Source organism: Myxocyprinus asiaticus, chromosome 4, assembly GCF_019703515.2.
Source record: "Myxocyprinus asiaticus isolate MX2 ecotype Aquarium Trade chromosome 4, UBuf_Myxa_2, whole genome shotgun sequence".
NCBI lineage: Eukaryota > Metazoa > Chordata > Actinopteri > Cypriniformes > Catostomidae > Myxocyprinus > Myxocyprinus asiaticus.
In genome coordinates, this window is record NC_059347.1 from 12584259 (window position 1) to 12605048 (window position 20790).

At 35.6% G+C, this 20790-nt stretch overlaps 1 protein-coding gene across 2 annotated transcripts; it reads right to left on the reverse strand.

Annotated features, from left to right (window-relative positions):
* Positions 1-2505: 2505 nt before the first annotated feature.
* Positions 2506-20670, reverse strand: LOC127439890 (guanine nucleotide-binding protein subunit alpha-14-like). Of its 2 annotated transcripts, XM_051696180.1 has the most exons (8): positions 20502-20670; positions 17178-17362; positions 16008-16162; positions 13383-13511; positions 13169-13298; positions 12875-13028; positions 12191-12232; positions 2506-3633 (listed from the first exon to the last, which is right to left on the reverse strand). In XM_051696180.1, exons 1-8 carry the CDS (start codon positions 20620-20622, stop codon positions 3617-3619), a joined length of 933 nt encoding a protein of 310 aa, XP_051552140.1. In that variant the 5' UTR covers positions 20623-20670; the 3' UTR covers positions 2506-3616. The 2 variants fall into 2 exon arrangements, with proteins under 2 accessions (XP_051552140.1, XP_051552139.1); XM_051696179.1 differs by lacking the exon at positions 2506-3633 and having other exon boundaries at positions 8414-12232.
* Positions 20671-20790: the final 120 nt, after the last annotated feature.

The following is a 20790-nucleotide window of genomic DNA, read 5'->3' on the forward strand; positions in this document are numbered from 1 at the left end:
TTGCCTCAGGGTGGATATGATATGAAGCTGAATGGACATGAATGAGTCTGTCTGTATGGCAGAATGTGAGAGCCATTGGAACAGCTGCAAATCTGTTGAGTCACTATGAGCATTTGGGTTCAGATTTATTAAATAAATAAAGCTGCTCTCATATAGGTGGTGCATTGCGTTTAGTTACTATTTTTTATTAATAATAAAGATTACAAAATATAGGTGGTTTTTATTTTATTTTATTAATGTGGGCACTTTTAGCACTGTGGACTTCTAAAAAGTAAAGTCCCATTAAACATTTTTCACACTCTTATTTTATGTATCATAAAAACACGTAAAAAATTTTACGTGCTTTGGAAGGTTACTGCTTGATTGGAAATGAAGTAATTTTTATATATATATATATATATATATATATATATATATATATATATATATATATATATTTATATATAAATATATATATTTATATATATAGCCACAACTGTGTCTTAATTTATGAAAATGTATAGTTCAATTTTGACATAGCAAATACTGAAATAGTTTAGGTTTATTTATTTAAACATGTAATAATTTGCATTTTTATATTTCTTTTTTTTTTTTTTTTGTTTAATATATAGTCTGGGTCACCTAACCTGACACTTTATGTTTTTTTTTTTTTAGATGCAAATGTTCTTTGTAGTCTCTCAATTAAAATGAGTTCATAAAAAGTGCATGTATAATAATGACAGGCCTACAAAAATAAGAAAAATGGTGTTTAAAGCAGTTTAGTTGGAGTATATCACACTGTAGAACACTGTTGTAACATGTCACGTCAACTGATGCATTTCTGAATATGTATGCATACTGAAATCATATGCAGTATTGCGGTCACTTTCATGCTTATGCTTTAGGTCGTTCACGTAGACAGAGGATCATTCTCTTTATGAGGTTTCTTCAATGGCATAAGCACAGACAGAGAAGACTATATGTTCAGTAGACTAAGTGCACTACACAGAGATTTGCTGGTATGAATCTGTACCTTCATAATAAATGATGACAACTGAAATCATTATGTAAAAGTGAGCCCAGCCAAGGCTCTCTTTGTTTCATATCATATTCTGTGATTTAAGATTGCCACAGTGCCGAGAGTATTGTGTTGTGCATTCAGCTACTCACCAGCTTTGTGTTCCTAGTGTCTTGAAGTGTTAAAGGAAGCAATTGGAGGTGCTCTATGACCCTTTACTCAGTCCAATGTTCATAGCTATGGCAACTGTGCCACACCTAACAAACCAGGTGTTAAATTATAAATCACTACAAAAGTTATGTCAAACACATCTCAGTTTGACTAGAAACACACACACGCACACACACACATGCACGCACACACACACACACGCACACACACACACACACACACACACGTGTGTACTTATCTATAAAGGAAAATTTTTCTTTCTTTTTTTTTTTTTAAATTTGAGGATCATTGAACATGCTAACTGATGTACTGTATAAACCCACAGTACCCCATACATCATACTCATTTAGATAAATGAATTGAACTGTTTTTCTAATGCACTTAGTAAGTAAAAGTATGTAAAAATGTTAGCAAGCTGACTGGAACTAAACATGTATGCCCTGGTTAGTTTTCGTTTAGTGGTAGGGACCGTTTAGATGTAATGCTGTTTCTGCTCAAGACAAAATAAGTTAAAAGAAATCAAAGTAAAAACAGAAAACTGTACATGCAGCTCTAAAGTAGCTGAATTCATTTTACTGTATTTAGTGATCAATGAGCAGTCTCTCTGTTCCTCGGTATTGAACACAGTATATAATCCACAGCAAGAGGAGGTAACATTAATCAGCTCCGAAAAAACAGACAGAGTCCTTTTGGATTTTTTATTTAAAGAGTCTTTTTCCTGAAGGGATGAATGTAGAGTTGGTGTTAAAAGAATTCTTATGAATCTTCATAATCTTCTTAACTGTTTGTGTATTTTTAAGGATGTTTTGACGTATTTATGTACTCTTGTTCTGTCATGTTTTTATTGGGTATTAAATATTTTGTATAATTCATATTATAGAAGAAAAGCTTCCATTATTTTTTATTTTTGGCTCCTTTTCACTGTGCCATATAATTTGAAGACACAATACCATGTGATTTTTCTTCAGCCCTCTGATTGGTTGTTTGTTAGTTTGAATCCTGTCTTTGTTTCTAATTGAATGTTTCCTTTTTTTTCCCACTTGTATTCCTTTAGCCCTGATGAAGGCCTTTGTGCCAAAACGCATTGGCAAATAAAGTTTTATTCTTCTATTTCTCCATTCCATGTGTGTTGCTGGATTTGCTTTTCACTAGTACTTTTAGTACGTTTTTTCTATGCACCTTGCTGGTTTTGTGAAGTTGCACTAGAACAACTTTACAACAATCTCTCTGCAGAGCCTGTAACCTTTTAAATGTAATTTTCAGAATTATTGCATTCACATTAAGAAAATCTTTGGGGAAAAAAAGATGTTGCCATTTCTTTTTCATAATGACAGTCTTGCATCAGGATTTCAGTTTAGTTTTTTATAATTTTATTTTTATAATTTTATATTTTAATTTGACAGCACTTACAACCATTATAAAACAGTAAAACATAAAAAAATAAATAAAATAAAATAATAAAAAAAAGCAGGATTTATGCAGTCTTCCAGCACCATATTTAACCAACAGTACATACGCAGCCAAAACATACTCAACATGCTCAATCTAAAAGCTATTTTTAAGTACATAATTGTATTTGGAACATAATGGTATTTACCTTCCTGGTACCATTTTGCAATAAGTTTGAATTTGTTAACATACAGAAACTACATCAGTTACCATGAAGTAAGTCAAGTCTTATTTGTACAGCGCTTTTTACAACACACATCTTCTCAAAGCAGCTTTACAGAAAATTATGCTGTAACAGAAAATGAAGCTGTAATGTTTGTAATGTCTTAAAGTCTTAAAGTCTTCTTCCCATCTGTCTAAACAGCATGAATGTAATGCCAGTATTAGTTATCTATGTGTAACACAAGTCATGGTTTAAATTAGTAAATTTAGTAGATGTTGGTGGCCAATGTTTAAACTAAAGGATTTTGTATGAACTTTTTTTTGTATGAAGATTAATGACTAAAAGTCTTTGAAGTCCATCCCGAATTAACTGCAGAAGTGCACATAGATGCAGTGTCCTTTGTTATTTGGCTGATGAAGGCTTTGGTTGGCAATTCATTTTAAGAGAGTGCAGTCCATCATTTTATCAAGATGATGCAGGCAGAGGTCAATGAGGGGCATCACAGTTCGGCTGGAACCTTTTGGCAGTTCATTTCTGGTGAAGTCCATCCAAAGTCCAAGGTTCAGGCAGTGGCCAGTGAAGTATCCCATTTTATACAGATGGAGTTGGTAGCAGTTTATCCTCTTTGAAGTCCATCATCGTTGACTGAAGTGATGTCTGGTGTATGCCTGGCTGTAGAGATGAGTCTTTAATAGGCTGCAGTAAGTAGTCATCAATCAGAAGTCCATCATCATAGACTGAAGGGATGTCTGGTTGGCATAGGCTGCAGTTAGTAGTCATCAATCAGTGACACATAGCAGTGGGAGTAGGACATTGGGCAGGACCGGAGCAGTATCTCATATGCTCTGGTAACCTCCAGAGTTGAGACAGGGAAACAAATAGAATAATATTAGTGTTGATGCCATTCACTTTAAAGCAGGTTTAGAGAATATGAGAAGTGTTTATATTTCCGGCAGACTTAACAAATGCATCATAACTATAAGTTGATGGATAAATTAGGTGTATGCCTGGCTATAGAGATGAGTCTTTAATCTAAACTTAAACTGAGAGAGTGTGTCTGAGTCCTGTACACTGCTAGGAAGGCTATTCCATAGTTTAGGAGTCAAATAGGAAAAGGATCCACCACCTTTTGTGGATAGTGATATTCTAGGTATTATTAGCAGGCCAGAATTTAGCAATCATAGTGAACGTGATGGATTATAGCATGATAGGAAGTTGCTTAAGGACTGAGGAGCTAGACCATTCAGAGTTTTGTAAGTAATTAAAATAATTTTAAAATTAATACGAAGCTTAACAGGTAGCAAATGAAGCAATGTTAAAATGGGGCTGATATGATCATATTTCTTGGTTTTAGTCAGCACTCTAGCTGCTGCATTTTTAACCAACTGAAGTTTGTTTATTGAACCTGCAGAACATCCTCACAGTAATGCATTACAATAGTCTAGTCTTGAGGTCATGAACACATGAATTAGTTTTTCGGCATCAGAAACAGAGAGCATGCAATGTAACCTAAAAATATTTCTGAGGTGGAAGAATGCTGTTCTACAAACATTGGAAATGTAATTTTCAAAGGACAGATTGCCATCAAATATAACACCCAAATTTTTTGCTGTTGAAGATGATGTAACAGTACATCCATCGATTTTCATGATCCTTCTCTGTCTGCCCTTCTGTCTTTGTTTTTCATCTGTGTGATTTTGTTTTATGTATGAGCACATGGCTTAGGCTAATGTTTATGTTTGCATTCATATGTTTCTTCTCTGTCTGGTTTGATATCTTGTTTATCAGTTATCAGTTTGTTATCGTGTTTAGTTCTTTTTGTGTTCTTACCAGTGTTCTACCTCATGAGAGTCTTGTGTTTCCTGACTGTTTTTCTTTTGTTTAATAAAATCATTTATTTTACTCATTCCTGCATTTGGGTCCTCCATCCTGCTTGCGTACCATGACATCGAGAGTCAAATAATATTTTAGCAGATTATTTTTAGAGGTTTTTTATCCACTAATTAGTACCTCTGTTTTCTCAGAATTTAGTAGAAGGAAATTTCTAGCCATCTAATCTTTGAAATAATTGATACGCTCATTGATGCTAACTTGGGAGGCGTGATGCAAAAGTTGCAAGGTGTGGTGCAACCGCGAGGTGAAAGTGCGAGCACGAGGCAGTCATCTGTGTTCCGCGACTGCTACTGGGTCCCTGAATAACGTATATCGTGCGAGTAAGGGCAGCCGGTGGAGTTTCTGGTGCCACCCTAGGGAGTTTGTGTCTATGCAGACTCTATACTATGCGTATAAGGAGCAGCAATACTGCTGATAAGGGCAGTCTCTGTATTATGATGGGGCCTAAATCCTGATAGAAAATATTTACAGATACCATTTATCTGTAAAAATTAACATAGTTGGGAGGACACTACCTTTTCTAGTATTTTCAACATAAATGGGAGATTTGAGATTGGTTTATTATTGGCCAACTCTCCAGTATAAAGCTGTGGTTTCTTAAAAAAGGGTTTGATAGGGGGCCTGGGTAGCTCAGCGAGTATTGACGCTGACTACCACCCCTGGAGTTAAAAGTTTGAATCCAGTGTGTGCTGAGTGACTCCAGCCAGGTCTCCTAAGCAACCAAATTGGCCCAGTTGCTAGGGAGGATAGAGTCACATGGGGAAACCTCCTTGTGGTCACGATTAGTGGTTCTTGCTCTCAATGGGGCACATGGTAACTGAGACTTGTCCTCCGCCACCCGGATTGAGGTGAGTAACCGAGCCACCATGATGACCTACTAAGTAGTGGGAATTGGGTATTCCAAATTGGGGAGAAAAGGGGATAAAAAATAAGGGGTTTGATAATTGCTGGCTTAAAGTTTCTTGGGACATGCCCTAAAGATAGAAAGGAGTTATTAATATTAAGAAGAGGTTCTGAGAAGAGGTATAGGAGACACCTCTTTCAGTAGCTTAGTAGGTATGGGATCTAACATACATGTTGTCGCTTTTGATGCTTTAATAAGTTTTGATAGCTCTTCCTGACATATAACATCGAAGGACTGAAGTTGCTTGTAGGGAATACTATGAGACACTGTCTTCTGAGGTGCTGTGGGAGACAGTTGCATAATTGTAATTTTGTTTCTGATAGTTTCAATTTTATCAGTAAAGAAATTCCTAAAGTCATCTGTGGCAGAACTGCTATATTATCAACATCAACTCCATATGATTATGGTGATGAGTTGGTCCTGTCACATTTTGTCAGACCCCAACAGAGTTTAGAATATCAATAAATGCTAATTCCAGTGTATGTAATCTCAGTATTTTCATTATCTATGTGAATGTTAAAGTCACCAACAATTAAAGCTTTATACACAATAACTACTAGATCTGACAGAAAATCTGCAAAATCACTAAGGAAATCATAATATGGCCCAGGTAGTCTATATACTGTAGCAAGAGAAAGATTTTTTATTCATATTAGACAATGTCACATTAAGCATTATCACTTAAAAATAATCAAACTTGTATCCTGACCTCTGAGTAACACCAAAAACATCACTGTAAATTCTAGCAACACCTCTTCCTTGACCCTTCAGGTAAGGCTCATGTTTATAACAATAACCTGGGGGAGTAGACTCATTTAAACTAATATATTCATCCGGTTTAAGCCAGGTTTATGTCAAACAGAGCGAATCCAAACTATGATCTGTAATAATTTCATTTACAATAAGTGCTTTGGATGAAAGCGATCTAATGTTTAGTAGCCCTACCTTTACAAGATGTTTATCTTAAGTTTGTCAGCAATGATATTTTTTTCTAAATGACTTACTGAGGGTTTTGTGTTTGGCAGTTCGGGGAACAGACACAGTCTCTATATGATATCTAGGTCATACAGTCTGTATTAGTTTTAGTTTATGTGACCTGTGTGATGTCTTAAGGCAGCTAGCAGATGGATGGTTCAGCTAGTCTGTCTGCTTCCTGACCTGGGTCCCAGTTAGTCAAATAGTATCAATATTAAGACTATCATCCAAATTACTAGAGAGGAAAGCGGCACCTTCCCTGGAGGGATGGAAGATCCGTCTCTCTTTAGCAGGTCAGGTCTACCCCAAAAACTCCAATTGTCCTATTGTCTATTAATCCTATGCTATTCTCCGGACACCACTCAGACATCCAACCATTCAGTGACAATAATCTACTATAAACCTTGTTACCACAATGAGCAGGGAGGGGGCCAGAATATATTACAATGTCTGACATTGTTTTTGCAAGTTCACACACCTTTTTAATGTTATTTATAGTGATCTCTGACTGGCAAAGCCAGACATTGTTAGTGCCAACATGAATGACAATCTTAGAAAATTTACGTCAGCACTTTTAAATTTGATCTGATGTCAGACGCTCTCTCCCCCGACAAGCATTTTACACTTATACATACTTTTCCTGTATAAATGCTTCCTGTCCAAGACTAAGTCAAAAAATTGCCATGCAGCCCAATGGAATATTCTGCTTTTACAGGCGGTAAGTACCCTCTTGAGGAAGACATGTTTAAATTTGAGCAACTGTGCCAGCAAAGGGGGTGGATTAGAGGTGATTTTAAAATGCTAGTATAACTGCACAGACTACTGATTGCCATCTCAAATTAACAATTTAGTCATGGCCAGTGGGGCTGCATGACATATATATATTTTTTCGATATACAACTTAACTTGCGGTATGATGCATTTAATGCATTCATCCATAAAGTTTATAAAGATACAGGGAGCTGAAAGTATTTGGCATGTGTCTAGTATGTGTGTGTTTCTATGACAACATTGGTGTGTGTGAGAGAGAGTCAAGCAAGCAGCTTGTCAAAATGAGTCGGTCTATGTCAGCACAAGGATGTTTGCATTTTTAACTAATATTTAATATTTTCTGCACACAATGTACAGCATAAATTTAGCCAATGCATGTTTTATTTTGCACATTGGAGAAGAACATTGGGGTAGATAGGAAAAGCATGTTTTGTCTATAAAATACAAGAAACAAAATGTAACCTTCGCAATCAAAATAGTGCTAGTAAAAAACAGGCTAATATTTAATATGATGGAGAAGAGGAATAGAAAATAAGACTTGTTATATGAGGAAATATTGTGCCTATAGACACTATACTTTCTCGCATTTTTAATTTCAACATTTTGAATAAAGTCCCCCTTTGCAATATGTCCCTACCAACTTTCAAACCAAACCTATGGAAGTGAAGGAGGGACTATTTTAGGATGGTTTGAAGGCAGAAATGTGAAGCTTATAAATTTATGAAAATGTGTGTATTATTTGAGCTGTAAAGTTGTTTAAATTGTGTCAACAGTCCTTTTAGGGTTTATAGCATTATGTCGTCATGGCAACACAGTTGGATAAAACTTTGCAGAGAAAAGGTTAGTAAGTGATTTTATCACACTAAAATCATGTTAACATGCATATTGTTTACATCTTGTGACTATACTTTTGAAACAGAGTATTTTAATGTTCATAAATTGGCCCCCATTCACTTCCATTGTAAGTGCCTCACTGTAACCCATATTTATTATTTATTTATTTTTTATTATTTTATTTAAAGAAAATGAGGAACGAGTCAAAATACATTTTTGTGGTAATCAACATTATGCCACAAATGTTGTTGATTGAGCTTAACTTATATTGAACCCGGAATATTCCTTTAAGATTCCTTTGTATTTCTATTTTGTGTAAAATAGCGCACAGAATTTCACATGCTGACACCATAATATATTTTTTTACATTTATAGTAAACACTGCTCTTAATAAATACTTATAAAAAACTGACTCAAGAGATTCAAGGCACAGAGAAGAGGAAACAATAGTAATCTTCAGTTATTTCTATTCAAAAGCTAACAATGGCAATTTTATATCTGGACTGTTAGATCATTTACATTTACTGTTGCATGTACTGTACATTATTACATTGTTGCAAAGGAATGCTTGAATTGTTTGAACTGAAACAGAAAACATGTTGAGATAAGAACAACATAAGAAATTCTCAGGAATTTTGGAATGTGAGTAATTGATAACAGAAACTCTCCCTTTAACTGAGGAAACACTATCAGAAAGGGAAGAACTTGAAACCCATATCAGCACAAATGATCTTGACATTGGCATACTACCCATTCTACTCTTACTGCTTCTGCCAGAAAGTTAAAAAATGTTCACATACTAAATTGTTACTTCCCTTTCACAAACTCAAAGCAATAGGCAGACACCCCGCATGCTTTGTGCTACTGTGATCTAAGGGCTAAACCACACAAACTACAGCAATACAATTATTTAGTCATTTGAAATTAAATAGTTCCTTAAAACCTTTGCATTTGAGAAATTTAGAGCAACTGCATTTGTAAGTTATAAATCGGCTTTTGTTATTATGATGTTCCACTAAAAATGTCCAGTTCACTGTATGATTAGCAGCAGCTTTGCTCTTGCATGTAAACTAGTTCAGATCAAGCCACCCAAATATATTGTGATCATTGTGACATTGTTGATGGATATGTTCTGTCCGCCTATATTACGGTATCATCTGTTCTGTATCCATGTCAGTGGTGGGTAGAATATTTGAATAGCAAAAACAGTGGCTAATTGATTTGCATGGATCAAAAGTTTGTCTTTTTTTTTGTCACACCAAGTCATAATAATTGAAATCTTGTGCGGGAATGAAAAATAACATGGCTACATGTGGACATTCACTGAACTCATGAAGTGTTGATGAAAACATTTATAGAAGATCTGATACTATTAAATAATGTTTTAAATGTATAGCTGCAAGCAGCCGTGAAGGGGCCAAGCCCCACTGAATAGTGTGGATATAATGTTCATTGCATCTTCTAAACAGTTGACAAGTTGTCCGGAGCAAGGTTCAAACTGGTATCCATTTGATCTCCGTGGTTAACAAGTATGGCACAGGGACCACTACGCTATATAGCCTCGTGCTAAAGAGGTGATAAAGAGACATACCAAGCTTCATGTCAGCAGGTTTTAAATTAATAATAATAAAAATAAAAAAAATACATTCTGAAATTTGTCTCTGCATTTTCTGAAAACTTCGAATAAGTAGGCAATGATACATCAAAGGTTTTGTCTAAATTGACTAAGCATTATGACCACTATGTAGTGCTGTCTCCAAACTGCTCAGATACCATCAGGACATGATGTCAAAGACAGATAATACTTATCATTCAAATCTGACAAGGCTTTCAAAAGCATTTTATTAAAATTCAGTTGTAAAAATCTAACTGAAGTGAAGTCAGATCTGTGCGGCCCGGAGATTCTGGAGATTATTTTGAGCCACTGTTTGGGAAAATCAGACCAAGTGATGTGAAAGGTTTCAATTGTAAACTACATAATCTAAGATGGTAGCCACTGTAATGGGCTGAGTTTTAATGTAAGGGGTCCTTTGGAATCATCAGAAGGAGAGTAATCAGATGCAAAAATAATTTTGTTTCTAGGTCAAACAGTTCAAAAGATATCCTCAAAAGAAAAGTGCATTTTTTTAACTGTTGGTGGTGCTATAGACTTTGTCCTAGAGATCCCAAATTTGCTATGGGGACTATTCATATCCACCTCTATCAATGTGCCAAATTTCATCATTTTCCTATATACGGTTCATAGGGCTTCCATAGACTCCCAGCCAGAATAATAATAATAAGAAGAAAACTAACTGATACAATAGGGGCTACAGCCTCTTTGAGGCTTGGTCCCTAATGAGTGAACATGAATGCCACCACAATGCCACAATTACCAGTGGGAAAGTTGGAATTCTCTTTGAGCCCAGACTTTCTGAGCTGAATGCTTGAAAATGAAAGAATCACTGGTATTGATAGGAGCTGCAAGTGTGAATGCTGACTGTACAGTTTCGTTTGGATGAATTTTGTGTAATGTTGATGAAAAACCGGTTTAAACTTCCCAGAACTTATTCGTTTAACCATTTTTAAGGAACAACAAAACAAAATTGACTGTCATTGTGTTGTGTTTATGTGTGTTCTTGTTTCATGTTTTGTTTTGACACGTGTTTGCTATTTTACAATGAGAGCCTATGGTAGTAATGTGTGTTTGAGTACTTTTAAGCCAGATTTTATCAAAATAATCAAAAAACTTTAAAACATGTTGTTGCCGGGTCATTTGTAATAGTGGCACAAGTTACCCCAAAAGGATACCCACAGTGTTTTTCTTTTTTTTTTTCTTTCTTTTTTTATAATCTTTGAATAAATCTGGAGAAGAGCAGGTTATGAATTAAACTGTCAGCTCTCATTCCCAAATGAACATACAGTATAACATCTGTAACGACACCTACATTTGCTCCAAGGAAATTAAAGCTAATAACTGAACGTTAATTCATTTATGTATTGATTCAAGTCATAGTAAACGCGACAGTAAATAAACAGTTCACAGCATCAAAATGAGTGTGTTATGAGATGTTGTAAACAGCTCTGTTCAATTATGCTAATGTTATTAGATGTGTAATCGTTATTTAATTAAGTATTTCTCTTTTTAAGGGACAGTAATAATCATTTGCCTTGATTCTGATTCACAGTCCCCACAGTTTTTCAATTAAATTACTGTGTAATTAAACAATTTCTTTAACAAAAAACTTCATATAAATATGCTTTACAATGTCACTCTTCATACCAGCCCACGTAAAAATATTATCCATTCTGTTTATGAGAATATTTTGCCAAAAACTGCATCGTTCACGGCAATCTTCATTCATTCCTATGGGGAGTTCTGCAGAGCTTATCAGAGCGAGCAACGGTAGCCAAGGAGGAGGAGCCAAACAAAGGTCAATTGCTGAGTTCGGAATGGCATACTACCCATACTACTCTTACTCCTTCTGCCATATGTGTCTTTGGTTGGCAACTCTACCCACCTTGTCAGTTTTATTCCAACCAAAATCACTTGAACGCACGTACCATCATAATTATGACTTGAATTATCGGAATTATGACATCATAATTACAATTTCCATGTAAGTAGGATTACTCAGGAGAAAGCAGCATCGTTTTACTGGGAAGTTTTTGGATCATTTGTCGATAACAAATAGGCAACATGTTAAATAAAAAGGATGCACTTTGTAACAGTGTTGCACACATAGAGAGATGTTCAGAAGTGGCTCACTGAGCAACCGTAACATTATTCAATTTAACAGTATATTTATATCTTTTTTATATATATATAGCTGTATATTTATTTATTTAAATAGTAAAAAATATTCAGTTTCACGTTGTATGTAAAAGCACTTCCGTCGCCTAGGCTAGCCCAAATTAAACATCGAAAGGTTGTTCCGCAGAATGGTGTGCTTCACTGCTTCAAAAACAAAGCGGATATTCTCTGTGTCGGTGGCACAGGTGAAATGTGCGTAGATTTGTTTCTGTGTGTCTGAGTTCTGTTGCTCGTACATACTCAGGATAAACTTCATTGCAGCATCTGCATCATTTTTAGGGCCTGTGGAAAGAGCAGATACACATTTCAGTGGAATTCTACTAAGAATTTTCTAAAGTGCAGTTTATTTTTGGGGAATATCAAGCCAACAGTAGCGATGCTACTAACTTATGCTGCCTTCACATGCTATCGGAATGATCGTAAATATGAGTTTCATACTTGGAAATAACACATGAATGCCCCCTCAAGTCGTAATTACAGCTCGTAGATCATTTTTTTAAATGTGGCCTCCTTGTTATCGCTTGACGTTTAGATCATATACATTTAAATATATCAGTAACCATTTGATGAATATTGTACATTTTTACTTAGAAAATAGCATGTAATTGACCAAAATTCCATTATCGTCAGCAAGCCAACTGACTAACATATATTAGGGTGTCAAAATAAGAGTTCCCCAAGAAATATGCAAGAATAAACTTGCCGTTCTCCATGTTTTCTATTCTCTCTGAAAGCAGGGAAGCTGGATCATTTAGATAGCAATATTATGTTATTTTAAGGGGAAATCTTTTTTCCAAAAGATTATCTTGACTGTAGTTTACTTTATGAGTAGCCTGGAGCTTGGCAAGCTACAGTTTTAAAGTAGATTCCTCAACAAAGTACTGAGGTTTATCCATAATTGTTGGAACATCTCATTTCTCTAACCTCTATATTCTGGAAAATAGTCTGCAAGGTGTGACGTTGAGATCTTCTCCTCCAGGAGATCTGTCTTATTGAGGAAGAGGATGATAGAGGACTCCTGAAACCAGGGGTATGAGATGATAGTTCTAAATAGAGCTTTACTCTCTTCCATGCGGTTCTGTGGTAGAACATCATGCAAATAAAATAAAGTACCATGAATCCAGCATTTTTCAATCACATGAATCTACTGCACTGTAATGATGCTGAACCTCTATAGCCCTTAAGAGCTACTAATAGCATTTAAGATTGTGGACTAACCTCATTCTCACACTCATATAAGACCTGATCATACTCGCTCAGAGCCACCAGGTAGATGATGGAAGTGACATTTTCAAAACAATGAATCCACTTTCGTCTCTCTGACTTTTGGCCTCCGACATCAACCATTCTACAGAAACAAGCAGTGGTTTTGCATTACACAGTGGCTCAGTCATACATCCATCTTCAAACTTTAAAAGTTAATTAAAAGTACCTGAATATGACTGTCTGAAGGTCAAAGATATACTCAGTGATGCCTGTGGTTGGGATTCTGACTCGTAGAATATCCTGCAGACTTGGCAAGTAAAATGCTGCAGAGATTCTGTCAATGTCGTCAAAGTAACTAACAAAAATAAATAAAAGAGATCATTAATTCTTGGACTTTTAAAACCACAGAAACTCCCTGTCCAAATCTCTTTGAGAAAACTACAAATCTCAAGTAAATTTCACACACACACACACACACTCTCTCTCTCTCTCTCACACACACACGTTAGTGCAGCTATCAAAAAATGATTTTTATACTGTATGAACTATAGATTCTATCCCCTAAACCTAACCCTCACAAAAAACTTTATGCATTTTTACATTTTCAATAAAACATCGTTTAGAATGTTTTTTAAGTGATTTAAATTATGGGGACACTAGAAATTTCCTCATAAACCACATTTATAGTATAATACCCTTGTAATTACCAGTTTGTAACCTAAAAAATGGCCTCGTAAACCACTTAAACCTGCCCAGACACACACACACACACACACAAATATATATACAGTATATGTACATATAAATGTTGCATTAAAAAGGAAGTGAGTAATTGCTGTGCTACTATCTGTACCAAATGGAATTGCAAAAACAATGGTTGTTTCCTAACAGGTTTCCCAAACACTACTGCTGCGCCACCCACAATCTGCCATTGGTTTGGACAAATATGAAGTCCCACCCCAAACTCATTCCACTGGTTGAGCCAAAAGTTATTTGGCCGGGAGTTTCAGCCTCAGATGACAAACCTACAGAACCCCCACAGTCCAGTTATTAACTGACTGACATATTAAGCAGATAAATTGACAAGAGCTGTCTGAAATCGCTAGTGTCAATCTGATTAGCTGAGGCTACGAGGGAGTCAGAGGGTGCACCAGTTCACCTGTAAACAAAATTGAGTGCACAAGATACTGGGTTCATACAACGCAAGTCCAATAGATAGCCACAAGCAGAATCATAAACTATGCCTGTACTTATTACTTTTAGAAGGACAGAAAATCTTAGTCTACCCAAATTTCTAGTGACTTTTTGATTATTTTCTTTACCGGTTTCATACCAACACTGCAGTGCAATTGTTTGAATAAGATGCCCATCTTATACTTATTGTAGTATTATTCTATTTCAGACAAACCCGCCCCAAAATAACTTGTAAAAACATAATGAACTGTGGTTGACTGCCTTACATATTATTCAGATATACCCTCCCTGTATAATGAGTTCTATTCAACTCGGAATGTTGGAATTCCCAAATTCCTCCAATAGAATGTAACAGTGCTTTCCCACTTTTTTGTTCCTGAAGCATTTTTCCCATTAATTGTTTTCCACAGGGATTTAATGAAATTCTTCATCAAATAATTTTAATTCATGAACCAAACCAACCAGCTCTAAGGTGAATCGCAACATTACAAACTTTAATTTGAAGATAAAAATTATTTGAAAATCTGACATAAAGACAAAGGTACAAAACAGTTCTTAACATCTTCAATGAGGGCACGGACTACAAATATTCAGATATATACTGTACAAATATATAAGTAGTTTGAGAGTGTAGGGAGAGCGGCTTGATTGCATCATTCACAGTGCATCATGGGAGTGGCCAGCCGCTGCAGAGCTCTTTTGTTGCGGTTTGTTTGATGCAGTTCATTGATTGGTGGATTTTCCCCCTAAAGGATCATGGGCTGTGTAGTTTTGTGTATGGCAATTTTACTGCTGGAACCAGACTGATTTGCTCTATAGAATGCCACTTGAAGTCAGACTTTCAGTTTGGAAACTGTAGCGAGCAGGGCGTGGCCGAGCGGCGTCTTGGCAGAGTGAGGCCGGGGAGATGAGTGGTGAACAAGTTCCACCTGTGCGCCACACCGGTCTTGTGAAGAAAACTGATGGGTGGAGGAAGCGGGAGCCCGGTAAACGTCCAAACATAGATATTTATTGTAAACACTTTTCAGTGTAACAAAAACACAATAAAAAAAAACTCTGCTTTTCAGCAGCACACACATCACTCTGCTTTTCAGCAGTACCAGTACACAGACACAGGAGGACAAACAAGGAGGGCAGGTGAATCAACTGAACAGAATTAGGCAGGACAAAGAACAACATAGAACAGACAAAAATATAAACAGATAATATAAAAAAAAAGAAAAGAAATTGGAAACAAGGATGACAGGATCATGCCACTAATGAGAAAGAAAAAGATCAATCAGAGATGGCAGGATCCTGACAATAATAAGCATAAATAATTAAAAGTTCCAAAATTACATAATAATAAAACTTGTTTAGCAAACGTTTGCAGAGACAGGTGTGAAAAATGCTTAATATACTCTGTTTTGTTAATCGTACACCTGTGGAGTTGTTCTATTATCTCCATATGCCATATAACATACATACATACATACATACATACAGTATATGTATATACTATATTATATAACATACTGTAGTTATCTTTATCTACCCAAATAGTAAATTGGATGCTAAATTGTTTACTTTGCTGGATTTACTATGCTATTTGCACAAAGCATGACAAATAAAGTTATCTGAAATGTAAAAAGAGGCTAAAAATATTGACTGCACTCACTATTTTGCAGAATCTGATATCTGGAACTCTCTCCTGCGGTCATAGCATGTCTGCAGTCCCCGATCTTTCCAAACAGTCTTAATGGCTTCAGCATGTTCAGAGTCCAGTGACTGTACTGTGTCTGGTTTCACTTTTATAAGTTTCGCAGCATAGGTCTACAACACACGCATACAAATTCAGTCACATCTTTTTGAGTGGAGAGATTATACATAATTACTTGGACTGTCAGTAGCTTATTAATTGAATGAAATTTTGATATGCTAATTAATATATGCAGTACATATTAATTATATGAATACTTGCTGAGAAAAAAGGTAATTCTAAGGCGTTACATTTCTGTAGTGTGAATGTTGAGGAGTGCAGAGAAGTGTTTGATCCGGTGACGGGTCTGTTGATTGCACTCGTTCTCACAGCTCGGGATTGCTTGTGTGTGTAGATTGCAGTAAACATGTTTTTTTGTTGGTTTTTTTTTTTGGCACAAACCATAGTTTAATGCAATTAACCATGGTGTTACAACAGTAATATGTTGTTAATATAGTAACCATGGTTAATTTTGAGGTTACTGTAAATTTACAACAAAACACCACAGTGAAACTGGTTACTGTAGTAAAATCAAGTTGATTTTTTCTAAGGTAAGGTTAAGGTTAGGTTTGGGGTAGGGGTTAATGTAGTGTGTCTGTTGGACTTTAAATAAACACAATAAACACTGCAGTGATGCCCATACTGTATGTTAGTATTTAAATATGGGTGGAAATAGTTTCTGACACTATTTGCACCAGGGTGCAATTCATATCTACCATTATTTGCACCAGGTTGCAAATAACATCTGCAAAAAATAAAGGTCTTAATTGTAATAGCTTTTGGTCCTGAACATAATAAAAGGCATTAATAAAATAAAATGTTTAATAACAGGCCTTTTACATTAATGACATAACATTTAGGGCCTTCATTAAATTAAGGGTTTTGTACCTTCAACATTCCTCAAATGGTTGGAAAATTCCTTATAACTGAACTCATGGGACCTGATTCATTTTAATTTGTTTAAACTATATAACTATTTTTCAAACTATTTAACTAGAACTTTTATATAATCACCCTAAATTAACACATTAATCACAGACATTATTTTTTTAAGAGCAAACATAGTGTTTCAAAATTCCTGATGCTTACCGCATTTTGGAGATCAGCAAAGTGGATGCTGAAGTTTTCCATGGCTTGGAGTATGGCTTGAATGGCAACAAAGATGTTCTGGAATACCAGCTTGGCATAAGCTCTCCTGTCCTCCTCTGTGTAGCCTTGGCCATGTATGATTCTCATTTGCTTGATAAAGGTGCTCTTCCCACTCTCTCCTGTGCCTGTGGAGGAACATGGAAAATTCATCATGATTATTAAATGACTTTTTCCCTTATTAAAGGGATAGTTCTATTAAAAATGGTAATTCTGACATCATAGTCTACTCTCCTTGCTGTCACTCAAACTTTTATAATTAGCAGTATGTCCAGTTTTTCTTTCTTGTTTTTTTTTTCCAGTGAAGGTAGATGATGACTAGTGAATCTCAATCTACAAAAAAGTCAGCTAAGTGCTTTAAAAGTAGTCCATACAAATTGCGCTATACTCCAAGTCTTTTAAAGCTATACAAAAGTGGAGTCTCATGGGTGCCATGCGAGGGTCGGACGTGTGAACGGTGAGCTCTGCGCACTTTGCTAGTTTTAATACTATTTGTGTCACAAACCGGTGAGATTCGATGCACCCTGATCCTTAATTGTTCTGGGAAGATAATATGTCAAAGAATTCAAAATCCTCGGGCTCTGAAGACATTAAAAGACGATTACGTGCTGGGGTTGATTCCCCTCAGCAGCAGGCCAGAAGCCCTGGACTCAGTTTAGACGGTGAACTGAAAGAAATCCAGTGTGAATTGATGAATGTGTCGGCAATGCTGATGAAGGTCGTTGCAGACTTGGAGGATCCTGCTGTAATATGTCGATCAATCACTTCCATGGAGTTGGTTACAAGATTGTCGGACGTTGAGAAACGGATCGATTACCCGGAGTCATCGGAGAGGGAATAATGTCTCAAACAGATTAAAGATAAATTAGGGAGAGTCATTATTGTTTTAGCAGAAATTCAGGGGCAAAGGTCTGATTTTGGCTAATATTTACGTACCTAACGCTGATGATCAGGGCTTTTTTATAGATCTTGAAGGGATGTTGCAAGCCCATGGCACCCTTCATGATATAATATTGTGAGGAGACTTTAATCTATTGATGGACTCAGTCCTTGATCACAGCGAAGCAAAAGTGTGTAAGCCTCCTAGAGCAATACTGTTGCTTCACAGGATGTGTCAAAATCTTGGTCTTACAGATATTCGGAGACTTTTGAACCCATCTGGTAGGGACTATACATTCTTTTCATCAGTCCATAAGATTTATTGTAGAATAGATGATGTTGTTTGAAAGTATATACAGTATATATATATATATATATATATATATATATATATATATATATATATATATATATATATATGTTTTATTTATTTATTTATTTTTTAATGTTCTAATTATTGGTGACCACTGTAGTGTATGTTTGTGTCAGGTGGGGGGTGTGGGGTAATGTTTGGGGGGAGGGTTTTAATTTATATAATTGATTCCGTATTTTATGTTATGTTTGTATGATTTATGTATGGAATCAGTAAAAACTGATAAAAAAAATAAAATAAAATACATACAAAAGTTTTGTTTGGGGAGCACACTGAAATTCTGTATTTTTTTGTCCTGTTTGGGATTGAAAGCCACTGGTCACCATCAACTTTCATTGTACGGAAATGAACAGTCTGAATATTCTTCTAAATATCTCTTTTTATGCTTCAAGAAAAAATATTTTTTTTTTAAAGTGATATGATGATGACAGAATTTTTTGTTGAAACTTTAATGCCAGTGGTAAAGCCATCAGTTTCAGAGACCTCTAATGGACCACTGCATTATTGCTGCTAAATTTAATCTAAAGTATGTGCAATAATTTTAGGGGAACTGTTGAAAAAATGACATTATTTTATGCAACAAATTAACTTCTCATGCTCATTTTTAGAGATGTACACAAAGAACTGACAAAGACTGGTTTTAATACAGTAGTTTGCATATTTGCTTTGTGAACATCACCAGTGTGTCATCAGAACAGTTTCGCAAGGAAAGTATGATTTGTATATGATTTGTCTGTATATGAAACCACAGTTTACAGTTAGCTACTGTATATTTAAATGCAATATAATTAAGCATAATAGACTACATTAAATTTGATAGTGTAAATACTTTGCAGTAGATTTGCAAGGTGACGGATGAATATTTTATCCTGTGTGCCTCTGATTGTGACTGTCAAAAACATGTAGAACTGTCTGTGTAGGAATAACAAAAACATCTGTGCGCATTTACTAGCCGATCTTGAGTTTGATAATAGAGTAACCACATGTTTGATCATGCCACACGATAAAGCATCATGGCACTGAAGTGATCGAGACTCATCCATTACATGTGAAACAGGTCTGGCAAACGGGAGTTTTGCAGAAAGAGTGCAGACTGTTATCAAGGTTAGAACAAGGAAACACTAACTAGATGAACTCATTAATGTGTCCTTATATTAACATGTCATTGAGACAACTTATCAGAAACAGTCTTAACCTTATTTATCGCAAAAAAATACTGTATATTCTTATTGTAAACCATTAACTTACTCAACCATGTATAACTGTATATGCAACAAGTGCACATAGGCTACAGCTGATGCTATCACTACATCCTATGAAAGGAATTCACTCAGTTTTTACTGTTTACTTGTTTTTCTTTTATCACATACACTGACATGTTTACTTTAGTTTCATTTAGAATTAAAAACTATTGCTTTACTTTATGACACTCAATATCCTTCCATGGATGTCTTTTTGCATATATTTGCATATGGCCAGTAACAGTCAGGCAGAATCTATCCTCTTTGTACCCCGACAGGCGACAGCCAGTTACTGTGCACTAAATCACAAATGTGTATCACAAATATTTAATTTAGCATTATCATTAAAATTATTAAAATCACTGCAAAACAAACAAATACTGTGGTTGAAAAACAGACCAAGTAGCACATATAGGTCTATTCTCCAATGAATGTCACGCCAATGTTTAACTTCATTACTTCGAAAGCAACTGAAATGAGATTAATCATGAGTTATTTCAACCAGTTGACAGATTTGCCCTATATTTACAATTTCTGTTTTATAGGTTTTACAAAGCAAAATCAAAGCAGCATTTGATGTTTGATGGTACCATCTTAATTGTTGTATTGTATTCCCAAACATTTTGAATCATTTTGTAAATGTACAGGAATAGTTTTGTAACATGCCAATAAATTGTTCACTTAAATTATTAACAAGGTTTAAATGGTGCTGCTGAGCATGACAGCCACATGGGGTGTCATTTAACAAAAAACAAGCCAAGAGCAAGAACATACCTAAAAGTAATAGTTTCAGCTGCCTGGATGCATCCCGCTTATCCATCCTCAGCTGTCTCTCAATTTCTTGGTGAATCCTGAAGCTTTCTCGGTCACCACCTGACATGCAACAATCCCTCATCTTGAAGAGTCCGATTGTTTTTCACGATTGTCCACTTAATTCATCAACTCGTTCAACAGCTGTAACAAAAGCAGCGTGATGTAATTTGCAGGTACGTTTCTTCCTTATTCAGTGGACAGGGGTGTACCATTTGAGTGCACTTCAGTTTCCTTTTTCCCCTTTCAAGTA